Source organism: Papio anubis, chromosome 1 (genome assembly GCF_008728515.1).
Source record: "Papio anubis isolate 15944 chromosome 1, Panubis1.0, whole genome shotgun sequence".
Taxonomy (NCBI): Eukaryota; Metazoa; Chordata; class Mammalia; order Primates; family Cercopithecidae; genus Papio; species Papio anubis.
Window position 1 is genome coordinate 22,709,286 of NC_044976.1, and position 24,998 is coordinate 22,734,283.

General features: G+C 45.0%; 1 protein-coding gene across 4 annotated transcripts in view; it reads left to right on the forward strand.

Moving 5' to 3' along the window:
- Nucleotides 1-564: 564 nt before the first annotated feature.
- Nucleotides 565-24,998, forward strand: part of LOC100999502 (calcipressin-3) — a 38,147-nt gene continuing 13,713 nt past the window's right edge. Inside the window, exons 1-2 of one of the 4 annotated variants that reach the window (XM_021937522.2) lie at nt 565-672; nt 12,678-12,925. In XM_021937522.2, the coding sequence (XP_021793214.1) occupies nt 12,731-12,925 (195 nt within the window). In that variant the 5' untranslated portion in view covers nt 565-672; nt 12,678-12,730. Of the gene's footprint in view, nt 673-708; nt 823-1,110; nt 1,370-12,677; nt 12,926-24,998 lie in introns of those variants that run through there. The other 3 variants (XM_021937524.2, XM_009201831.3, XM_021937520.2) reach the window with 3 other exon arrangements.

The window sequence follows — 24,998 nt, forward strand, 5'->3', positions numbered from 1 at the left end:
CAACCGATCCTCCCGCCTCAGCCTCCTGAGTTGCTGGGACTATGGGTGCGCACCACCGCACAGCTGCGGGTCCTTGCAGGTGGGAGCTGAGCCCAGTTATTTTCCCTGCTCTGTGACCCTGCTTCCTTCTCTGCCGGCTAAGGGAGGAGACACCAGCTGCCTTCCAAGCTGTGCTTAGGAGCTTTGTCATCATAGCTGTTATTGGTAATAATAATACCTGCCAATGTAAGCCTCGGTTCATTCATGAATGAAACGCGCTGAACAGTTTAGACCCCGGCTCTTCCCTTTGCCTAATAGTTGTAATCATGTCCCATGGTCTCCTAGGGCGTCGGAGTCAAGCAAGCAAGACTGCATGGAAGGGTTTTTACACGAAAAAGAAAGCATTAAACATGTGAATTGTACGACAACAGTAGATAGGGCATAGGGTGAAGAGGAGTAAGAGGAGGAGGGAGAGCGGGAGGAGGGAGAAGAGCACGAGTGGGGAGGAGGGGAGGGGAGGGGAAGGGGAAGAGAGTTGTACCCGCCAGAGCGGGACCCAGCCTGTGCCGTCCCACACCTGGTGCTAGCTCCAGCTCAGGTACTTGAGGCCGCCTCTCCTCGGGCAATGAGGCGCCGGCAAGTCCCCCGCATCTGATAATATCCGGGCCGCCGGTTGCCGGGAGGTGAACCGAGGTAAACTCGCCGCGCGCGGGGCGCAGTGTACATAGTAACCAGCCCTGAGTAAACGTTCGTCATATTCCTATGAGCTGCTCCGGAGACTGTCCTACGGGGCTAGCAGGAAAAGGAGATCTGCTCTCTCCGCTCCCGGTGGAAAACGAGAAGGTCGCCAGAGGTCCTGTTTTTGGGGGGATCTAAAGCCCCCGCCCCAGCGCTACAGCCCAAGTCCCCTACAGGCTGGGGACCAAGGACCCGGAGGAGCGGAAGGAGGGCGCGCGCGGCGAGACACCCCCACCCCGGCCCCCGCGCGCCCCCGCCCCGGCCCCGGCCTCGGCCGGGCCTCCGGCGCCTGCGCCGCCGTGCGCGCGCCCTGCCAGAACAGGAGGGGACAAGGCGGGCGCGCGCAGGGGCCCGGGAGCGCGCGCGGCGCCGGCAGCCTAGCTCAGCCGGGACACCGCCCTAGTCCGCGCCTAGGCGGCCGCTGTCTCCGGCGTCGAGGGCGTGGCGGCGAGGCTGCTGCTGCCCGCGGCTCCTGGCTTTGCCCTCGGCCCCGCCTGCCGCCTGCCAGGCTCTCGGAGGCCCCGCAGCTCGCGGCCCCAGGCTCCCCGCAGACCCGTCGGGCCGCCAGGGCTCGTCCGCCGTCCTCCCGGCTCCGGTCCTGCGGCGGCGGGGCGTGCAGGTGAGGCTCCTTGGCGCCCGCCCTCTCCAGCAGGTCTGCACCCAGCGCGGGGCGGGGGTGGGGCGCGGGGCGGGGGCGGGGGGCGTGAAAAGTTAAAAATAAAAAAAAGGAAGAAGCCACCCCAAGAAGCCCGGGAGGGGTGGGAGCCCCCAGCCGCGGGACCCGGAGATGCTGCCGCGCGCGACGTCGCCTCCCGCCGCACCCTTCTCCCTCGTGGGGTCTAGTCTGGCAGCCTCGAGGGTGGTGTCCCGGAAAACAAAACAAAAGTGTTTTGTCTTCTCCACCAACGATTTTCTCCCACCAAGTGTTTGACTTTTTGAAAAGCCGACAGGCCCAGCCTACCTCTGAAGGCAGGAGCGGTGCATGGGCGCCTGGAAGGTGGAAGCCCCCTGTCTTTCTCCCTTGCCCCGCTGCCCCCACGGTGCGTGGATCACCATCGCATCAGTGACTCCCTAACTTCTTGAAACTAGTCTGTCTGCTTCTGTCCGCCGCCTGGACAGGTAGGGCAGGAGTGATCTGTTCCAGGTTGATTCGTCTAGCTTCCGTGCAAAATCTGATCATCTCCTTTAGAGATTAGGATTCTAGTGTAGGAAGCAATCCAGATCCGTGTTTCAGATACAAACAAGGATTATTTAAAGTGATGTTTTCCTGTAGTGCTGAAAGCCAAAAATACTCGCTTTCACTTGTTGGAAGCCACCGAGTACACCACATTTATTTGAACTTTTCATAGAAGTCTCTGATGTACTATTTGGCAAAAGAAGCAATTGATTTATCGGTAGCTGTGATTACATACGATGTAATTTGTTCTAAGACTGTTTCATTGGCTTTAGTTCAATATGTTAAGCTCTGTAAACACGTAATTCAGGAGCTAGATATGCATCACACAAATGTGTTCTTTTTGGTGGGGATTTAAATTGATCTTCTAGAAATGGGCTTTCCATGCAAAAAGACTGTGAAAAGCCTGAAAACTGAGTCTCTTCGTTAGCCAGGTCATCAGCTTTACATTTTACTGCATTGGCAAGCCTTGCCTTTTTTCTTTTCTTTTCTTTTCCTTTCCTTTCCTTTCGTTTCCTGTCCTGTCCTGTCCTTTCCTTCTTTTTGAGGCATAGGCCTGGCTCTGTCACCCAGGCTGGAGTGCAGTGGTGCAGACACAACTCACTGCAGCCTCAACTTCCCAGGATCAAGCGATCCTCCCACCTCTCAGTAGCTGGGACTGCAGGTGCCGGCTAATTTTTTGTAGAGATTGGGTCTCACCATGTTGCCGGGCTGTTCTTGAACTCCTGGGCCCAAGCCTTCCGTCCACCTCTGCCTCCCAGAGTGCTGGGATTACAGGCATGAGCCACTGCGCCCGGCCTAGACCTTTTTTCTTAGCCTGGAAACAGATTTCAGTGCTTTTCTAGGAAACAAGATTTTTCCTGTTGTTGAAATACAACGTTTGTAAAGGTTTCAAACATGTGAACATTAGGTAACAGACAAGAGCAGATTTTGTATGGTGTTAGAGTTGTTGATTGAAGGACTTAAAACATGAAAAGTCGTGTGAACCGGAAATCCATTAGCCTGAAGCCTGTGAAATAATGGAAGCTCTGAAGTTCAACACCATTTGTTACTTAGAAAAAAACCCACAGAAGGTGGAAGTAGGACAGCAGCCTCCACTTTCTCCCTAGAATGTAAAGGTTCTATCCAGGGGAAAGGAATTACACACAGCACAACAAATAGCGTCAGTCTTATATATCTCAACTTCAGTTATTCTTTAAAGCCTGTTGTTTTCATGTGTTTTGTAGGCTGGTGGTGGTTGTTTATTTCTATCTGTCTCTTGCTAACAAATTCCTGGTGGAGTGGAACCTCAATTTTAACAAGACTAATTCTAGGTTATGTGTGAAAACAGGACATGGGTCACTGAAACATACAAAATACAAAAATCAGATTTTCACCTGTTTTACTTTACTGTCGCACCAAATTTTTCTTACACACAGCTACTAAAAAATAGTACAGTTCTACCTGTAAGGGGTAAATGAGTAGAGAATAGAAGGTAGGGCTTTGTGATAGCCGTTTGGAACTTCCCATTGATGGTCCTAAGTGGCTTTTCGTTGTTTTCGTTTTCTTTTTCTTTTGTTTTTTTTTTGAGATAAGTTCTCCTTCTGTTGCCCAGGCTGGAGTGCAGTGGTGCAAACACAGCTCACTGCAGCCTTGGCCTCCCAGGCTGAAGTAGTCCTCCCACCGCAGCCTCCTGAGTGGCTGGGACTACAGACGTGCACCATGTATTTTTTTGCAGAGACGGGGTTTTGCCATGTTGCCCGGGCTGGTCTTGAACTCTGGAGCTCGGGCAGCCCGCCTGCCTCCACCTCCCGAAGTGCTGGGATTACAGGCATGAGCCACCACACCAGTCCAGGTGTTTCGTTTTGTTTTTTAACTTAGTTGAAATTTATAATTTAGAAATTTATAAAAGGAACTTAGTAGCCCAAAGCACCTGTGTTTATTTTATATATTTTATACATTTTATGTATTTTATTTTGTTCATTTTATAAATACGGAAAAGGCAAGTGATTTTTCCCAAGGTTATTCAGCAGGACGCTTGTAGAGCTGATAATGGAGCACTTGTTTGCTTCCAGTATTGCTTGCCAGCATTTTTAACACACACAAAAAGTAAAAAGTGCTTCTAGCTAAGATATTGAAATGTTCACCAAGTTGGGAAGCCTATTAATTTGAAAAATTATTATTTTAATCCTGGAGGAGAAAAAACTTGCCTTTTCCTGATCAGAACAGAAAATGCAAGATCCATGCCATGTGCTTGACATTTTGCCTTGATAGATGACTTTTGTCACAGGCTTGTTGTGGCGTACCAGATGGTCATGCTACTTGGAGTTTTTCCACTCATTTGATATTTCCATGAGGAAACAATTTGCCAGAAGCCAGCGGCAGTTACAGTTGTGCTGGAGATGATGGGAAACCTGGAATAGCACAGACTTTTGGCTTACAGGAGCTGGAGGATATTGGTTCAGCCCATTCTGCTGGGCCAGTCAGGAGTTCCCTGGATTGGTAAACTGAGGAACAGTTGAGTCTTGTGATGGTGGGAGCAGAGCGGTAATCATACCACTGCACTCTAGCCTGGGTGACAGAGACCCTGTCTCTAAAAAAAGAAAAAAGAAATACAGATATCTTGGGACAAAAGACAAATAATTTGACAATAATCTAAAAAGAAAAAAGGAAGGAAAATAGCTAAGACGTTATTAGGATAACTGACAAAATTTGAATCCAGATTATGCATTTGACAAATTATGTATTAGATAATAGTATTATATCAATGTTAAATTTCCTATTTTTGATAAATAGCTTATGGGTTATGTAAGAAAATGATCTTGTTCTTATACACTGAAGTATTTGGAAGTAAAAGGGGTATGTTCCATCTTTCAATGGCTCAGGAAAATGCACGTCTGTAAAAATAGAGAAAGATAAAGCAGATGGACAAAACAGAAGGAATTAGTGACTCTGGGTAAAGGGTACAGCGTACCCGAATTCCTTGTGCTATTCTTATAACTTCTGTTTGAAGTTATATCAAAAAAAAAAAAGGTACTCAAAATTGAAGGTAGAAAACAGGAAATGAAGGTGTGACATTCTAAGAATTTTTTTTAAGCCAGGTGAAGGATTATTTCCTGTGTTCTGTTTTTTAAAATCTTTTTACGGGTTAGACGAGGGAACTTGAAACAAACAAAATCTTATCAAGAATAGGTTGACTTTCTCAAATTTCAAAATCTAGTCAGCCAGAGCTCCTCAATTTGTCAGCCTCCAAAAACCCAGGCACAGTATTTTCTTTGTGTCTTTTTAATGGGTTGGGAATAGGATAGAAATATTAGTGCCTCTAAGAGATAAGACACAAAGACAGCCCGCCTTTAGAGATACTAAAAGTAAATTGCTTTGGTTTTATCATTTCCCTGCCTAAAAACCCTCAATGGCATGCTGATACTGACATGGTCTTTATGTCAAAACTCTGTAACCCTACTTTCTTGGCAACCTGGCCCATACCTGCCTTTCCGACTGTCTCATGCCACCCGCACCAGACACCTTGCACCTTAGCCATGCCAGATCACGTGAACATGCGGGTCCTATTGTCTTCCTGCCTTTGTTCATGTCCTGCTGGCTTTGCATGGAATACTCCCCATTCTTTTCCTTCTGAAATTCTGTTCATCCTTGAAGTCTCACCATCGCCTCCTTTGGGAAGCTATCTCTAATTCCATGCAGAATTCAATTTACCTGTGTCTGTGCTGACATATCAGTGGGGTCACCACAATGCTACCTGCTTTTATTCAGCCTCCCTTATTTAAGCATACACTGTGAGCGGGAAACTGTGCCAGGGCCTGGGGCTTCACAGATACAGTCTTGTAGCTAGGGGTGATTTGTAAACAAATAATCACAACATAAGTGTGTAACAGAAAAACGAACCAAGCCCTGTAAGAGCTAAGTCCACTTGATAACTTTGTCTTGAAGAAAAGACTAATAGCCACAGTGAGATACAGTATCACACCCTGCCCTGCTCCCCCAGGGCCCCTTTCCAGATTGGAGATTTCTGGCACAATAAATGAATAAGCTAAAAACAGTTGTTGTACCTGTGGGCCACCCAGATAGATATATTCAATAGAAAGTGAACATTTATGGCTGGGTGTGGTGGCTCACGCCTGTAATCCTAGCACTTTGGGAGTCCAAGGAGGGTAGATCACCTGACCTCAGGAGTTTGAGACCAGCCTGCCCAACATGATGAAACCCTATCTCTGCTAAAAATACAAAAAGTTAGCCGGGTGTGGCGGCGCGTGCCTGTAGTCCCAGCTACTCGGGAGGCTGAGGCAGGAGAATCGCTTGAAACCTGGAGGCAGAGGTTGCCAGTGAGCCGAGATCGTGCCACTGCACTCCAGCCTGGACAACAAGAGCAAAACTCCGTTTCAAAAAAAAAAAAAGGAAAGCAAAGAAAGAAATTGAAAAATACAAGACTAGAACTCGGGAGAGAGAGTGAATCCTGATATATAAATTTGAACGTAGCTATACAGATCAGTGATTTTCAGGATTTGTAGGCAGGAAAGACCAACAGGCAGATCACAGTCTCTTGGGGACATGGTACTTTTCCAAACTACCTATCCTCCTTCTTGCTCAAGGTTCTGCTCTGGCTTCCCTCCCAACTTTGGTGACATTCATCCTCTCTTAAGGTCGTTGCATGAAATGAGAGCCAGTATTGACACAGGTGTGTGTGAACCATAGGGAGGCAGGAACTTAGTTGAGAACCTCTGGTGGTTAGGCAGCTAAATACTCCAGTGTGGATAAAATCACCCAGGAGAGGAAGATGAGGAAAAGAGGATGAGGATGTGGAGAAAGAGGAGGCAGTAAAAAAGATAGAGTTGGTGAGGAAGAAGGGCCAGGAAGAACCAAGACCCAGAAGGCAGGGACACAGGGAGGTCCAAGAATGAGTGGAATAGGCAGGCCAGTCATGTGCTACAGATATAGGCTGAGACTTGACACTGGGTTTCAACTGCAGGCTTGTTCGGGGATGTCGTGGGTTTTGTTACAGATCATTGTAATAAAGTCGGTCATACGAATTTTGGTTTCTCAGTGCATATAAAAGTCTTGTTTACACTATACTATAGTCTATTAAGTGTGCAATAGCATATGTCTTCTAAAAATGTATATACCAGGCCAGGCGTGGTGGCTCAAGCCTGTAATCCTAGCACTTTGGAGGCCGAGACGGGCGGATCACGAGGTCAGGAGATCGAGACCATCCTGGCTAACATGGTGAAACCCCGTCTCTACTAAAAAATACAAAAAACTAGCCAGGCGAGGTGGCGGGCGTCTGTAGTCCCAGCTGCTCGGGAGGCTGAGGCAGGAGAATGGCGTAAACCCAGGAGGCGGAGCTTACAGTGAGCTGAGATCTGGCCACTGCACTCCAGCCTGGGTGACAGAGCCAGACTCCGTCTCAAAAAAAAAAAAAAAATGTATATCCCTTCATTTAAAAAAATACTTTGTTGCTGAAAAATGCTAACGATCGGCTGGTGTGGTGGCTCACACCTATAGTCCCAGTACTTTAGGAGGCTGGGGTGAGTGAATCACTTGAGCTCACGAGTTCGAGACCAACCTGGGCAACATGGCAAAACCCCATCTCTACAAAGAATACAAAAATTAACCGGGCATGGTGGTGTGCGCTTGTAGTTCCAGCTACTTGGGAGGCTGAGGTGGGAGGATCACCTGAGCCTGGGAAGGTCAAGGCTACAGTGAACCATGATTACACCACTACACTAGAGTCTGGGCAACAGAGTTAGACCCCCATCTAAAAAAATAATGCTGACGACTGAGTCATAATCTTTTTGTTGGTGGAAGGTCTTGCCTTGAGGTTGATGGCTGCTAACTGATCAGGGTGGTGATGCTGTAGTTTGGGGTGGCTGTGGCAATTATTAAAATAAGACAACAGCATTTCATGACAGATTTCTCTGTAGTATGTGATGCTGTTTGATAGCATTTTACCTACAATAGAAGTTCTTTCAAATTTGCAGCCAATCCTCTAATCCCTGCCATTGCTTTATCAACTAAGTTTATGGAATATTGTAAATCCTTTGTTGCCATTTCGATGATGTTTACAATATCTTCCCCAGGAGTAGATTTTATCTCAGGCGTCCGCCTTCTTTGCTCATTCACAGGAAGCCAACTCCCATCCATTCAAGTTTTGTTTGAGATTGCAGGAATTCAGTCACATCTTTAGGCTCCACTTCTAATTCTAGTTCTCTTGGTATTTCCACCACATCTGCAGTTATTTTCTCCATTGATGTCTTGAACACCTCAGAGTCATCCATGAGGGTTGAAATCAACTTCTTCCCAACTCTTGATGATGTTGCAATTTTGACCTCCTCCCATAAATCACGAATGTTCTGAATGGCATCTAGAATGGTGACTTCTTTCCAGAAAGTTTTCCATTTACTTTGCCCAGATCCATCTGAGGAATTGCCGTCTCTGGCAGCTGTATGCTTATGAAATGTATTTCTTAAAATAGTAAGACTTGAAAGTCAGAGTTACTCCTTGATCCATGGGCCGCAGAATGGATATTGTGTTAGCAGACAGGAAAAGAAATCTCCCTGTGTATTTCTGTCAGAGCTCCTGGGTGACCAAGCGCATTGTCAACGAGCAGTAATATTTTGAAAGGAATCTCTCTTTTTTTTTCTTAGCAGTAGGTCTCAAGAATGGGCTTAAAACATACAGGAAACCATACTGTAAACAGATGTGCGGTCATCCAGGCTGTATTGTTCCGTTCATAGAGCACAGGCAGTGTAGATTTAGCACAGTTCTTAAGGGCCGTAGGATTTTTTAGAATGGTGAATGAGCATTGGCTTTAACTTATAGTCACCAGGTATGTTAGCCCCTAACGAAAGAGTCAGCCTGTTCTTCGAGGCTTTGAAGCCAGGCATTGACTCCTAGCTATGAAAGTCCTAGATGCATCTTCTTCCAATAGAAGGCTATTTTGTCTATATTGAAAATCTGTTGAGTGTGGCCACCTTCATCAGTGACCTTAGCTAGATCTGCTGGAGAACTTGCTGCAGCTTCCACATCAGCACTTGCTGCTTCGCCTTGCACTTCCATGTTACAGAGACAGTTTCTTTCCTTCAGCCTCATAAACCAACCTCTGCTAGCTTCAGACTTTTCTTCTGCAGCTTCCTCAGCTCTCTCAGCCTTCATAGAAGTGAAGAGAGTTAGGGCCTTGCACTGGATTAGACTTTGGTTTAAGGGAATGTTGTGGCTGGTTTGATCTTCTATCTAGATCACTCAGACTTTCCATATCATTTTAAGGCTGTTTTTGCCTTTTTAACATTTGTGTGTTCACTGGAGTAGCACTTTCAATATCCTTTGGAACTTTTCCTTTGCATTCACAACTTGACTGATTGGTCAAGAGACTTAGCTTTCAGCGTCTCGGGACGAATCTTCCTCAGTAGGCTTAATCATTGCTGACTTTTGATTTGAAATGAGAGACTCACGAAGCTTCCTTTCACTTGAACACTTAGAGGCCGTTGAAGGGTTATCAGTTGGCCTAATTTCAGTATTGTCGTGTCTCAGGGAGTGGGGAGGCCCAAGGAGAGGGAGAGAGTTGGGGGAATGGCCCCAGTCAGTGGAGCAGTTAGAACACCCACAACACATACTGATTAAGAACGCCCACAGCCAGGTACCGTGGCTCACGCCTGTAATCCCAGCACTTTGGGAGCCGAGGTGGGCAGATCACAAGGTCAAGAGATCGAGGCCATCCTGGCCAATATGGTGAAACCCTGTCTCTATTAAGAATACAAAAAATTAGCTGGGTGTGGTGGCGTACACCTGTAGTCCCAGCTACTCGGGAGGCTGAGGCAGGAGAATCTCTTGAACCCGGGAGGTGGAGGTTGCAGTGAGCCAAGATCACCCCACTGCACCCCAGCCTGGCGACAGAGTGAGACTCCGTCTCAAAACAAAACACCCACAACATGTATTGGTTAAGGACACCTACATGTATTCATTGATTAAGAACACCCATGTGTATTGATTAAAAACACCCACAACATGTATTGATTAAGTTTGCCGTCTTATAAGGGTGCGGTTCATGGTGCCCGAAAACAATTACAATGATAACATCAAAGATCACTGACCACAGATCACCATAACAGATGCAATAATAATGAAAAGGTCTGAAATATTGTGAGAATTACCAGAACATGTCAAACATGAAGTGAGCACATCCTGTTTGAAAATGGCACTGATAGACTTGCTCAATGCAGGGTTGTCACAAGCCTTCACTTTGGAAAAAATGCAGTTCTGTGTGATACAGTGACGCGTGATAAAATGTGGGATGCCTGTTGGGAAGCCGTTGCCATCCATGAGGAGGGCAGCTGCAGCCGAAAGGTAGTGCGGAGGCCAAACTGCACCTAATTCGGGAGTGACTAGAGCAGAGGGAGCGCGGCAAGAAGATACCACATTTCCCAGGAGCTGGTAGGAAGGTGAAGGAGAATTAGGACCAGTGTGAAGGGAGGGTAGAATCCAGATGGTAGGGCTTACGGGAACACATATGTTTGCTGAGGAAGAGGAACAAACGGAGAAGGAGGAATTGAAAGTATGGCTGACAGTTTGGGAGGCCGAGGTGGGCCAATAACTTAAGGTCAGGAGTTTGAGACCAGCCTGGCCAACATGATGAAACCCCGTCTCTACTAAAAATACAAAAATTAGCCGAGCATGGTGGTGCATGCCTGTAGTCCCAGCTACTTGGGAGGCTGAGGCAGGAGAATGGCTTGAACCTGCGAGGTGGAGGTTGCAGTGAGCCAAGATCGTACTACTGCACTCCAGCCTGGGTGGCAGGATAAAATTCTGTCTCAAAAAAAATAAAAATAAAAATAAATTAAGTACAGCTGACAGCTGATGGAACGAAGTTCTTTAGGAGAATGGGTGCTTACCATTGTTGAGGAGGAGAAATGCTGGCTTTGCTGGGAGTGCCTTGAGGGTAGGAACCATGTTTTCTTCACTCCCCAACACCAAGCAGTAGGCACTGAGAAAATGTGTATACAAATGAGTAAAGATTTTACTTCTTAGAAGTAGTCTTGATTAGTATTATAGAATACAAAAAAACTCACTATTTTTATTCTATAATTACCATTCTATATTGTACTGTGTATAAGCAATGTATTGTGACCTTCTGTTCTTTGAAATAAAAGTGAAAAATCACAAATCAGGTGGTATTGAGGTAGTAATAGTAATCATAATCACTTAGCTTGTCTGTGCCTGCTACGTATTTCTTAAATTCTGCCCCTACATCTTGAAATGTGTCATGTCCAAGACTCTGCTCGGTGGATGTGATGTGCAATTCATTGGAAGAGGCAGACATGCACAGAAACAGTCTATGAGAGGCAGATTCTGTCCTTTTATTCCACTCAGGGACGCTGTCAGCTTCAGACATTTGTCTTAAAATTGGTTATTTTTTAAAGTTCAGAAAAAGGGGCTGGGCGCAGTGGCTCATGCTTGTAATCCCAGCACTTTGGAAGGCCGAGGCGGGCGGATCATGAGGTCTGGAGATGGAGACCATCCTGGCTAACGCGGTGAAACCCTGTCTCTACTAAAAATACAAAAAATTAGCTGGGCATGGTGGCAGGTGCCTGTAGTCCCAACTACTTGGGAGGCTGAGGCAGGAGAATGGTGTGAACCCGGGAGGCAGAGCTTGCAGTGAGCCGAGATTGTGCCACTGCACTCCAGCCTGGGTGACAGAGCAAGACTCCGTCTCAAAGAAAGTTCAGGAAAATGACATCTTTTTATTTTTTTAAATTTTTTGTAGAGGCAAGGTCTCACTATGTTGCCAGGCTGGTCTTGAACTCCTGAGCTCAAGTGATCCTTTGATCACTGCCTCAGCCTCCCAAAGTGCTGGGATTGGCCAGGCGTGGTGGCTCTCACCCGTAATCCCAGCACTTTGGGCGGCCGAGGTCTGCAGATTACCTGAGGTCAGGAGTTGGAGACCAGCCTGGCCAACATGGTGAAATCCCATCTCTACCAAAAAATACAAAAAATTAGCCAGGCATGGTGGTACACGCCTGTAGTGGAGGCTGAGGCATGAGAATTGCTTGAACCCAGGAGGTGGAGGTTGCAGTAAGCTGAGATCGAGCCACTGCACTCCAGCCTGGGCAACACAACACGACTCCATCTCAAAAAAAAAAAAAAAAAAAAAAGTGCTGGGATTATAGGCATGAGCCACCACACCTGGCTGTCTTTTTGATTTTCTGTGTTAAATTTTGCCTACGGCAAATATTTAAGATATTAACAAAGACTGAATTTATAGACAGCTTATGATTCTGTGTAACTTAATTCTTTCAAGTGTATTCAAAAAGAACAAATTGGTTAGGAGAGGTAGAGTCAGCTCATCACAGACCATATTTCAGGGTGCAGATGGTGAGAGAATTAGTGTGGGTTGTATTTGGCTGTGCCAGTTACACTGTTGTAGATGGAAAACCCCAAACAAATATGTGGAGGCTCTTCTGGTTCACATTTTTCTTTCTACTGCTTATAAACTGGAGTACATATTGATATGATCTCATTTTATATTACCCTTTTTTCCATAAGTTCACTAGAAAACGTTTTGCCTTTTTTTCTTAATAAATCATTGCCAGTGAAATATGTTACATAAAATATGCTAAGCAAATCAAATTAGCGTATCTAGAATTCACTTATGAGGACTGAAATGCTTTGATTTAAATACTGATTTATCTTTCTAAATAAGATTCCTTCATTTGATGAATTGCAGCCTGGAGACATTGATTGATTGGAACATTATTTGGCCTTCAGAGTTTTACCTCTGCGTTTTCTTTTTTTTTAACAGTGGGTGCCTGATCCTAGGACTATACAGACAGAAAAGGCCCACTTCGGGGGATAATGCTGAGAGACACTATGAAATCTTGGAATGATAGCCAGTCAGATCTGTGTAGCACTGACCAGGAAGAGGAAGAAGAGATGATTTTTGGTGAAAATGAAGATGATTTGGATGAGATGATGGATTTAAGTGATCTGCCTACCTCACTTTTTGCTTGCAGCGTCCATGAAGCTGTGTTTGAGGCACAAGAGGAGAAGGTAGGCATCTATCCTCCCTTTGCCTGCATTTGTAGCATGTTGAATGTGTGTGGATTTAGGGAAACAGAGCATGACTGGTCCATGACAAATTAAGTATAGAAAATGTATGTCCACTTTTAGGCCGGGCGCATTGGCTCACACCTGTAATCGCAGCACTTTGGGAAGCTGAGGCGGGCAGATTACCTGAGGTCAGGAGTTCGAGATGAGCCTGGGCAACATGTAGAAGCCCTGTCTCTACTAAAAATGCAAAAACTAGCCAGGTGTGGTGGCGCACACCTGTAATCCCAGCTACTCACAGGGCTGAGACAGGAGAATCACTTGAACCTGGGAGGCAGAGGTTGCAGTGAGCCAAGACCATGCCACTGCTCTTAAGCCTCCATCTCAAAAAAAAAAAAAAGTGTATGTCCAGTTATAGATGTTGCTGCAGAATTTTTAATTGTATTTTTAGAAGAGTATCAGTCTGCAGCAGATAGCAAATGTTTCAAAACCAGTCCTTCTCCATAGACACTTTGAGAAGCACTGGCATTTAGTGAACTCAAGTTTAGTGAGTCAAGTCTTATTCAATCCATTTACTTATTTATTCACTTATTCATTTTCAGAGACTGTAATTAAAGAAAACCTGGAGATCTTTAGCTGGGCTTCCTGTTACTTGGGAGTGCATTCACGAAAGAAGGAATTCAGCTTTTTCCTGGGGCGGAAGGAATTCAGCTTTTTCCTGGGGCTGATTTACCTAAAACCTATTAGGACTATTTATGATTTTGTCCAACAAAATTGTTCACGTTTCTTGTATTAGTTTCTACAACTGGGGAAAATGATTGAGCTTATTTTAAAGATTCCTTTAGTTCATTTATTATTTACCTAGAAAGAGAGTTTGTGTGTGTGTGTGTGTGTGTGTGTATTTTGTTTTTCCCCCTCATGACCTCACAAAAGGCTATAGGTCTTAGTCCCACAAAAGTAAAATAGCTCTGCCACTGGATGTATTTTCCATGTTCTGAGGCTTTTTCTCAAAACGCTATTGCGGGCCCTTTAGTTTTCAGCTGATGCACCCAAAATATTTCCCTTCCAGTGGCTTTCTTGGAGCAGAACTTCGATACCATTTAACTCAGGACATACTTGAGTGCCTACAATGTGCCAGGCACTGGTGCCAGTTGCTTCAGGGGATAGAGCGTGAGTCATGCAGCTTCTGTCTCATGGTGTCCAGCCATGCAGCAAAATCAAGGCCAGGCAGCAGGGATGACAAGTAATTATGATATCAAATGGAATCTTAGTGCCTTTAGAAACACTTGAAAGTGGCCAGGCATGGTCGCTCACGCCTGTAGTCCAAGTACTTTGGGAGGCCAAGGCGGGTGGATCACGAGGTCAGGAGCTCCAGACCAGCCTGACCAACATGCTGAAACCCCGTCTCTACTAAAAATACCAAAATTGGCCGGGCGCGGTGGCTCAAGCCTCTAATCCCAGCACTTTGGGAGGCTAGAGGCAGGCGGATCCGCGGAGTCGGGAGATCGAGACCATTCTAGCTAACACGGTGAAACCCCGTCTCTACCTAAAAATCTGAAAAACAGCAGCAGGAACCCCAGGTGGCAGAAGCCTGTAGTCCCAGCTACTCAGGAGGCTGAGGCAGGAGGAGAATGCGTGAACCTGGGAGGCAGACTACAGTGAGCCAAGATCACGCCACTGCACTCCAGCCTGAGTGACAGAGTGAGACTCCATCTCAAAAAAAAAAAAAAAAAAATTACCACAAAAATTACCTGGGCATGTTGGCGGGTGCTTGTAATCCCAGCTACTCTGGAGGCTGAGACAGGAGGTACTTGAACCTGGGAAGCGGAGGTTGCAGTGAGCCAAGATCGGAACCCTGCACCCCAGCGTGGGCAACAGAGTGAGACTCAGTCTCAAAGAAAAAAAAAAAAAAAGAAAAAGAAACACTTGAAAGTATAGGGCCAGGCACAGTGGCTCGTGCCTGTAATCCCAGCATTTGGGAGGCTATAAGCGGGCAGATCACCCAGGCAAGGGGTTCACTTGACCAGCCTAGGCAATATGAGACCCTATCTCCATAAAATAAAAAAGTAATAATAATTTAAAAAGTGTGTTGAGGAGTAAGAAAGGAGGAAGGATCACAGTGAGTTGGAATAAAAGGAATCTCACAGAGGTGACATTGGAGAAGGGCTGTGAGCTGGGTAGGATTACAGCAGGGAAAGGGAATTTGGCCATAGAGACAAAATGAGAAAAACTAGTCGAGGAGAGGTGGAGCCATTTGGGGAGTAGTGAGCCATTCTGTGCTTAGCACATAGCTGATATGTGTAGAGTCAGAAAAATCAGGCCAGAAGAGTAGAATGGGGCTGCCAGCACAATAGAAACTTACTGCCCCAGTAGGAAGCGTGAGGAGGTTTTCTGAGCATGAAGGCTGACCATCAGGCTCCCATGTCAGGAAGCTGAGCCCGCGCTTATGCGTGGATGGTGGCACGATGGAGAAGAGGGGGCAGAGCAGGGGAGCTCTCGGTGCACCCACCTGGAGATGACCACCGAGTGCCAAGGCAGGGGAGAGACATGATCACCAGCACAGTGTCTTTCAGGGTTGTTTCATTTACAAGCGCTGTTTGCTCTCCCAAGTCCAGTCATGATTTAGACATTTGAAATCATCCGCGGGTTTCTCATGCTTTCTAAGAGCTCCTATAGGTTTTTATGTTACAAATAAGTTAACCTTGTTGTTTATTGTAGAAACCAGATGAATTGCCAATTTATGTTAAAATTAGCAATAACATTAGGAATTCTCTCAAGAAACCTCACAATCTTTTCTATTTCTACCTTTTCTTTTCACTGTAGCAGGAAATTTTTTTTTTTTTTTTTTTTTTTTTGAAGGCGGAGTCTCATCTACCGCCAAACTGGTGCGGACGGGATCGTGGAACCATACTCAACCTCCAGTAACTAAGGACTGGCGCTCGCCATCTCGCTCCGACTGGATTTTGTATTTTAGTAAGTGAGGTTTCACCGTGTTAGCCAGGATGGTGTGATCCTCCCTGACCTCATTGATCCACCGTCTCGGCCTCCAAAAGTGCTGGGATTACGAAGCGTGAGCGCGTGGACGGTGGGATACAGCTTGCAAAAGGAGTGAGTCCTTGTTGGGTTTCAGTTCAGTTTTAAACCATTTGGGGTTATATCTAACCTAAATTTATACTGGAAATCATCCCAGCAGAAATTCTAATAACAACAGTTCAGTGAACTTCCTATAGAATTGTATTGAATAACTTTAACAGTAATATCTGAAATGACTAACTATAAAATGTTTATATTATAGTTATCTATAGATCATCAATTGGATATAAAATATGGACAGAATCAAGCCAGGCATGATGGCTTATGCTTGTAATTCCAGCACTTTGGGAGGCCAAGGCAAGAGGATTGCTTGAGGCCAGGAGTTTGAGACCAGCCTGGGCAACATAGTGAGACCCCGTTTCTATTAAAGAACTATTTTTAAAAATATGGGCAGAATCAAATGTTTCCTTTACATTTTTCTTCTACCAGTGTCTTATTTTGTTGTAGTTTCTCCTGAAATCACCTGTTTATTCAGGTTATCTATGAATGTGCAAAAAATAAAACAGTTGCTTTTGTTGGATTATAGGCAGAATAATCCTGATTGCAATGAAACACTTTAATTTCAAAAAATAATTTCTGGCTTGGCGCAGTGGCTCACATCCATAGTCCCAGCACTTTGGGAGGCTGAGGCAGGTGGATTGCTTGAACCCAGGAGTTCGAGACCAGCCTGGCCAACATAGCAGGACCCCATCTCTATAAAAAAAAATTTTTGTTCCTAACTTGAAAAAGTTTTTGTCTTCATAAGCTTCTAACTATTGGAGTAAGCTTTTACATTCTTCCAAATAGTAGAATAAATAACACAGGTGCTATTATCATGTAAAGGTAAATCTTTGCTCTAGATTGTTAGGTTTGGCTCTGTTTTTTATCAGTATTTCTTAATAGTGTTGGGGGGATAATAAATCATAGGAAAACAAACTGTAAGAAAAATAGGTGGAGAAAAGGACTTACCGTTCAATGTGTATTTCTCAGCTATAGGGTTGTTAATTTCATGCCTGTGCTCTGCTAGTCAGTCGCTCCATCAGGAGTGCGGCAGGCTTAGTGCTTCATTTTTCTGTGACAGATTTGGATTTGTCCCAATGTGATTGTATTTGCTTGTTTGTTTTTAACGCCAGTTTTTTTTTTTTTTTTTTCTGTCTTTTTAAAAAGCGACAGGGTCTTGCTCTGTCACCCAGGCTGGAATGTGGTGGTGTGATCATAGGTCACTGCAGCCTTGACCTCCTGGGCTCAACCAATCCTCCTTCCTCAGCCTCTCAAGTAGCTGGGACTACAGGCATGCACCAGCACATCGGCTAAGTTTTCATTTTTGTTTATTTATTATTATTATTTTTGAGATGGAGTCTCACTCTGTCACCCAGGCTGGAGTGCAGTGGTGCAGTCTCAGCTCACTGCAACCTCTGCCTCCCGGATTCAAGTGATCCTCCCACCTCAGCCTCCCAAGTAGCTAGGATTACAGGCATCCACCACCATGCTCGGCTAATTTTTTTGTATTTTTAGTGAAGACAGGGTTTCACCAACAGGCTGGTCTCAAACTCCTGACCTCAGATGATCTTTCTGCCTTGGCCTCCCAAAATGCTGGGACTACAGGTACATGCCACCACACCCAGCTAATTTTTGTATTTTTAGTAGAGACAGAGTTTCTCCATGTTGGCCAAGCTGGTCTCAAACTCCCGACTTCAAGTGATCTGCCCATCTCAGCCTCCCAAAGTGCTGATATTAGCGGCATGAGCCACTGCGCCCGGCCTTTTTTTTTTTTTTTTTTTTTTTTTAAGAGACAAGATCTTGCTATGTTGCCCAGTGTTCTGACACTGAATCCAACAATTCTCAGGTGGGTTCTTACTGGCTCCCCAGCAGATCAAGCCCCGGTTGCCCACAGAGGTGACAAGCTTGAAAACACGACCTGGAAGGACAGAGAATGGGCTTGCCCTCCTTCCCGGTGCCACTGTTCCCAGGCCTCCACTCTTGTCTCATGGGGTCGCTTCCCGAAACAAACAGTGTGTGTGCCTCTGCCTTGCCTTGCCTCTGCTTCTCCAGGGAGCCTAGGTTAGGCACAGGTAAAGCTTCCAAGTTTGGTTGTGGTTATTCCTCTTATGTAAGGTGCTGTCCCAGGCTCTCAAAATAAAAAAGGCAAATTTTAGGTTATGCAAAAAGGATAAAGACTAATATAAAAAACACCCACGTGCCCACCCAATTTAGCAAATGAAATTTTACTAATACAGTTGAATCCCCTGTGTCTCTTCCCAGAGATAACCATCATCCTGAACTCAGGTTTCCCATTTTCCATGAAATCTGTAAACTTTAATAGATTTAATCATATGAAATTGCTATGTTTGTTGGTCAAAAGTGCAAATATCAGCATTTATTCTGATTTAGCCTGATACTCTATGTGTATGTACACACACTTTTTTTCTTTTTTTTGAGATGAGTCTCACTTTGTTGCCCAGGCTGGAGTACAATGGCGTGATCTCAGCTCACTGCAACCTTCACCTCCTGGGTTCAAACGATTCTCCTACCTCAGGCTCCCAAGTAGCTGGGATTACAGGTACCTGCCACTGCGCCTGGCTAATTTTTTGTATTTTTAGTGGAGACGGAGCTTCACCATGTTGGCCAGACTGGTCTCGAACTCCTGACCTCAGGTGATCCGCCCACTTCGGCCTCCCAAAGTGCTGGGATTTTAAATTATCTGTATTTGAAGTCGACGTGATTTGTCTCTTTAGAAAGGAATCTATGTAAAAGCTGTTAGAGCGAATAAGTGAGTTTAGGACGATTGTAGGATATGGGTTCAATGCACAAAATCAACTGTCTTTGTAACAGTAAACATTTGGAAATTGAAATATCTATAGATATTTCAAAAATTCCTAAATATACATACACACATATATTTATACAAATATGTATACACACACACATATATATAAAGGTATGTCAAATCTATATTATTTCAAATACATATATATATACACACACACACACACACACACACATATTTTTTTTCTTTAGACGGAGTCTCACTCTGTTGCCCAGGCGGGAGTGCAGTGGTGCGATCTCGGCTCACAGCAACCTCTGCCTCCTGGATTCAAGCAAGTCACCGTGCCTGGCCATGAAATATTGTAATATATTTTGAGATAAGCATCTTCAATTACTTTCAGTGATATTTGTAGCTTAAGTATACATTAACAAAATATGTATATGATCTGTATGCTGAAAATCGTATGCTAAACTGTATGCTAAAACACTAATGAAATTAATAGTATTTTACATCATTTATAATTTTATATATTGGCCAGGCATGGTGGCACAGGCCTGTAATCCCAGCACTTTGGGAGGCCAAGGTGGGTGGATCACTCTGAGGTCAGGAGTTCGAGACCAGCCTGGCCAACATGGCAAAACCCCATCTGTACTAAAAATTAAAAATACAAAAGTTAGTCAGGCATAGTGGTGTACGCCTGTAATCCCAGCTACTTGGGAGGCTGAGGCAGAAGAATCGCTTGAACCTGGGAGGCAGAGGTTGCAGTGAGCCGAGATCACGCCACTGCACTCTAGCCTGAGCGACTGAGAAAAAAAGACAAAAAATAAGGAGTTGGAAGTATTTAGAAAATAATAAAAAATAAATAAAATTTTATATAAATGGCATAACTGTATAAATTCTTATTTTTTTGCTCAACACTGTATCAGCAAGACTAATCCATGTTGAAATGTGTATTCAGTTTCACTTCTATAGTATCTTATTTTCTAAATATACTACAATTTATTTACCCATTCTCATGTTGATGGGCATTTAGGTTCTTTTTGGTGTGCTGCCATCGCATTCCTGGATACCGCTTACATTCCGTAGCATCCTGTGTGAGGCTGGGGCGACGCTGCTGGCTTGTGGAGTTACGCTTCTCCAGTCTTAGTGCATATTGTCAGATACTCTCTAAAGCATTTGGAGCTGTTTGCATCTTCCTAGCCATGTGTAAGAGTTCCCATTGCTTCAGAACATCATCAGTACTTTCTATTTCCAGAATTTAAAAATGTTGCCAGTCTAGTAGTTACATTTTTATTACTTTCCAACGTATTTTTCAATGAATTATAGATGAATCCTTCTCAGACTTATAGCCAGTGGAAGACCAGGTTTTTTCCTCTAAACTGTCACTGTCTGATGCTTTTGTAAAATGGAATAAAAATGTCATAGTGATGTAAACTTGCTAAAGCGTTTCTAAACACTTTCTCTCTGTTTCGGTACTGAACCTTCTCGCAGACTGGTAGCAAAGTTCACGGACTAGCACTGGGTCCTCAGACTACATCACGGTATATGTAACATTTAGGGATTTTGAAATATCTTAAGAGATTTTGAAATGAAAAAGCTCTCTTCATTTACCATCCAGGATAGTTGTAGCTTCCATTGTGAATACGTTGCCTCAAACACAAGAATTTAAAAGGATTTCAGATGATTTATTTGGACATCTAAATTAATAGAAAATTAAGAGTCACTGAACAGTAAGGTTGGCTCTCATGTTCTTGGAGATGACTTGTTTACAGATCCCCTTTCTTGATTTGTACAGTCAGTAAGTTTTGATGGAGTGTTGTGCTGGTCTCTGTAACAGGTTCTGGGGAGACAGCGGTCAGCAAGATGAAGGATCCCTCACGGAGCATAGGGAGAAAAAGATAGTGAACGTGCCAACAAGTGAATACGTTAAGATAATAACAAGTACCGTGAGAAAATAAAATGGTATGGAGCACGAGAGAGTGACTTGATGGGTGGTGATTTTGAACTTGAGTGGTCAGGGAAGGCCTATCCAAAGAACTGACATTGGAAGTGAGACCTAAATAACATGAAAGAATTACTTGACTTCCTATCACTTCACTGACATTTATGCTAGTATAATGTAAATAACTTTTTTCTGATGTGTATATATAGTCAAAATGCCTTATAATTTTTTTATCTTGATTTATGGAGGTTCCATATATCAAAGCAAGTGTAAAATATCTTTGAGCTAATGGCCCCTTCCCGTACCTTGAAGCTTTTTGTTTTTCCAGTAAGCTCAATTTCAGCTGCAAACAATCCACTACTCCCCAAATCAAGGTAGACCTCAAGACTCTTAGGTGCTAAGAAATAGCTAGGTTATGGCTGGGCGCGGTGGCTCACGCCTGTAATCCTAGCACTTTGGGAGGCCGAGGCAGGTGGTCACAAGATCAAGAGATCGAGACCATCCTAGCCAGCATGGTGAAACCCCGACTCTACTAAAAATACAAATATTAGCTGGGCGTGGTGGCGTGCACATGTAGTCCCAGATACTTGGGAGGCTGAGGCAGGAAAATAGCTTGAACCCAGGAGGCGGAGTTTGCAGGGAGCTGAGATCGCGCCACTGCACTCCAGCCTGGTGACAGAGCGAGACTCCATCTCAAAAAAAAAAAAGAAAAGAAAGAAATAGCTAGGTTACCCATGTGTATACGTTCCTGATCTTTCCAAAGCAGAGTGTTCCCATGGGTGGGGACAGGGTAATTCAGAAGTGAGGGCGCTCAGGATAGGCATGTGTGTCACCTCCACACCGCCTAGCACAGAGCCTGGCTTGTGAGCCTTGCTGTTCATGAAATACGTGCTGGAAAAATGACTGGGAAAGTAATCTACGTGTACTGAGACATCAACACGCCCCAACATTTATGTTGAACCCTCATCAATTAGTTTGAATAACCATGTGTTTCCTATTTTTTTATTTCCTTACCTGATTTACATTTTTATTTTTGTAAGTTTTATGCCATATTTAGGACAGTAGAACATGTTCATAATATATGTGTGTGTATAAATAAGTAAATAAGCCAGGCATGATGGTTCACACCTGTCATCCCAGCACTCTGGGAGACCAAGGCAGGAGGATCTATTGAGCCAAGGAATTTGAGGCGGTAGTGAGCTATGATGTCACCACTGCATTCCAGTCTTGGCAACAAAGCGAGATCCCATCCCCCCCAAAAAAGATCCTTTTCATGGTTAGGTGTACAGAGCACTTTGCTTTTCCTGCACCATTTCAAAGCATAAGTTGCCCACAATGATGGCTGTCACTCCCCAGTACTTCGATATGTATTTCCTACAAACAGGGGCATTTTCCTGGGAGGAAAAAAAAACAAAAACTGGGAAATTAACATTGTTACATTTCTCCCTCCTAATCCTCAGATCCCATTCAGGATTTGCCAGTTGTCCCAGTAATGTCCTTTATAGTGAAAATATCCAGTTGTTTCTCACCCATCGCATTTATTTGTCAGGTCTCTTAAGTCCTTTTCAATCTGAAGGAAGCCTGTCTTTCTTCACTGTTCATAGCATCCCATGCCCTTGAAGATTGCAGTCCGGTTACTCTGTAGCATGTCTCTCACTTTGGGTTTGCGTGATGTTTCCTCCAGGTTTGATTCAGTTTGTGCATCTTTGACCAGAACATTGCAGAGGTGACACTGATCTCTTCCCTTCAGGTCCTGTCCGATGGTGCGGTTTCCATTTGTCCCCTTTGGCTCTGAGCCCTTGGTTAAGGTGGTGTCTGCCAGACTTCTCCACTGTTGAGTTGCTCTTTTTCTCCTTGTAATTAATTAATATTTTGTGGGAGGTACTTTGAAACTGTTTCCCCATCAAACTTTTAGTATATTCAGTTTATTCATACAGTAAGGTCCGTGGTTTCCTATTTTATTCATTGGTTATAATCTGTTACTGTGATTATTTTGATGCTGCAGTTTGTCCGGATTTGGCCAGTGGTTGTCCCTTCAAGGTGGCTTCTGTGTCTTTTTGACATGCACCCATCATTCTTTGAGTACTTCTTTACTTTCTAGCACAAGATATTCCAGAATTATTTGGTACTTTCGCTGCCTCAGCCCTAGCGCTTGGGCTCCAACATACAGTGCTGAACTGGGAGTCAGCCATTTTTCCAAGGAGCCCTTGGATTGCTTTCAGTGGAGAAGAGTGTATAGAAACTAGGATATGGCAGTTGGCTGTGTCCATTGCTCATGGAGTGTCCCTGTTTCTAGGCCCTTCAGTGGACAGGGCTAGGAAATATGCAGATGCACACGTTTCTACATACATGCACACATATACACGTATCTGCATACGTGCATATACATGTATTTACATTTAACACATCCAGCTCCACTCCAATACTAAAGAATTTTCTCCCTTCCCCTGTCTGTGACTGTCACTGCCTTTTTCCCGTGTGTACTGGGCTGCCCCTTATACAGGCACCCCCTCACCCTACAGGGCTCCACTACCCGCTGCTGAGTTCCCACACAGTGCCCCCTCAGTGCCCCCTCACCTTCCCACCCTGCCTGGGCTTCCACCTCCTGTCCGACTGCTCCAATGCAAGAATACTCTCCCCCTTACCCTGTGCTAGGCAACCTCTTGCTGGGCATACCATCCTCATCTCTGCTGGGCTCTAATACCCCATGCCAGGCCACTCTCCAAGTGACCACCTGCCCTGCCCCACCCGGACCCCACACCGTGCTGCGGGCTGCTGCAGCTCCCCCACTGCCCAGCTTTGTGCACAGCTACCTTACATGGCTCCATCGACAGCTTCTGGACTGAATGTTCAGGAATAGAAAGGATGCCTTATTCATTATTTTTATTATTATTATTGTTTTGAGACAGGGTCTGGCTCTGTTGCCCAGGCTGGAGTGCAGTAGAGCAATCTCGGCTTACTGCAGCCTCTGCCTCCTGGGCTCAAGTGATCCTCCCACCTCAGCTTCCTGAGTAGCTGGGACCACAGGCACACACCACCAGGCCTATGAACAGGGGCCTCTGGTCCTCCCGAATGGATAACATCCACTCATGTTCCCCTTCTCAGAGGCAGAGCGGGGTTTGATGCTTGTTCATCAAAGCCAATGCTCGCTCACAAAAGTCACAAAGAGATCACCATATGGACACTGTCTCTGATGGGGCCGTCGGAGCATCTGCACCTGGCCCATGTGGTTCTGCTCCTGGCTGTCATGGAACCCAAGGCCAGATGTGGAATTCAAGCTGAACTTGGACTTCCCAAATCCTTCCTACTTCATGGACAGGGAGGACAAGAAAGAGGGAGGGAAGATTCCAGTGGACATCCTAGAGAGCAGTCATCAGTTGTCTCGAGCAGCTGGCCTGGATCTGCTACCACACCAACCTTGAAAACGGAGCCCAGAGTGCTTGAACAGCAGCCTGGGCAGCTGAAACACTTGCCCTTGTTCCTGGGCAAATTTGCACGGTTTGTGGGGGGAAGAACTCGCCCTGGTTTTTCTTAACTGTGATGTCTTAGATCAAAACTGTATGTTTGAGTCCAGGTCCCTGGATAGGTTTGCAAACCTGAAGTGTTTTGTGGGCTGTTTTTGGGCTTTGGATTAGGTAATTGCCTACTTATAATTTGACTGCCTCTTTGAGATGCCCTTCAATAGCAAAATAGCTAAGTGGGGTTGCAAAGGACAGAAATCTGTGTTTCACAATTCGTGTGCACTCTCTCTAGATTTGGTCCATCTGCTGTTTCCTTCAGGGGACCTTATAATCTGCTCCTCTGTCTTCTTTGCTTTATTCAGTAAATAACCAAACAACCTCTAGGCTTCAGGGGAAAAAGGCCGATACTGCTGTCACGAGCTGTTAGAAGTTCTCCCATTTGTGGTTTTGAAGATCGCACTTCTCCAATAGAAAAGCCAAATAAAAAGTACTTTTCTTTATTGATGGGCTACAGGGTTTGAGTGTCATCACTTGAGTGCAGTACCTTCACATCTTGAAAGAGTGTGTGTGTGTGTGTGTGTGTGTGTGTGTAGACTGTTTCTGTAGAAGCCCTGACAGCTGCCTAATCAGCTTAACTGTTAATGTTGCTGTAATTGGGGGGTAGCTGTGGTTGTGGACCTGTTCCTCGGGTGGCAAAGTGCATTTTCGAGGTGTTTTGAGGCTGGCAGCTGGCCACCAAACTGCTTGAAAATGATTTCTACATTGTGCATACATCTTCAGTTCAAGCACAGTCATAGATCTTTTCCAACTTAACTACGGAAGAAATTTTTATTT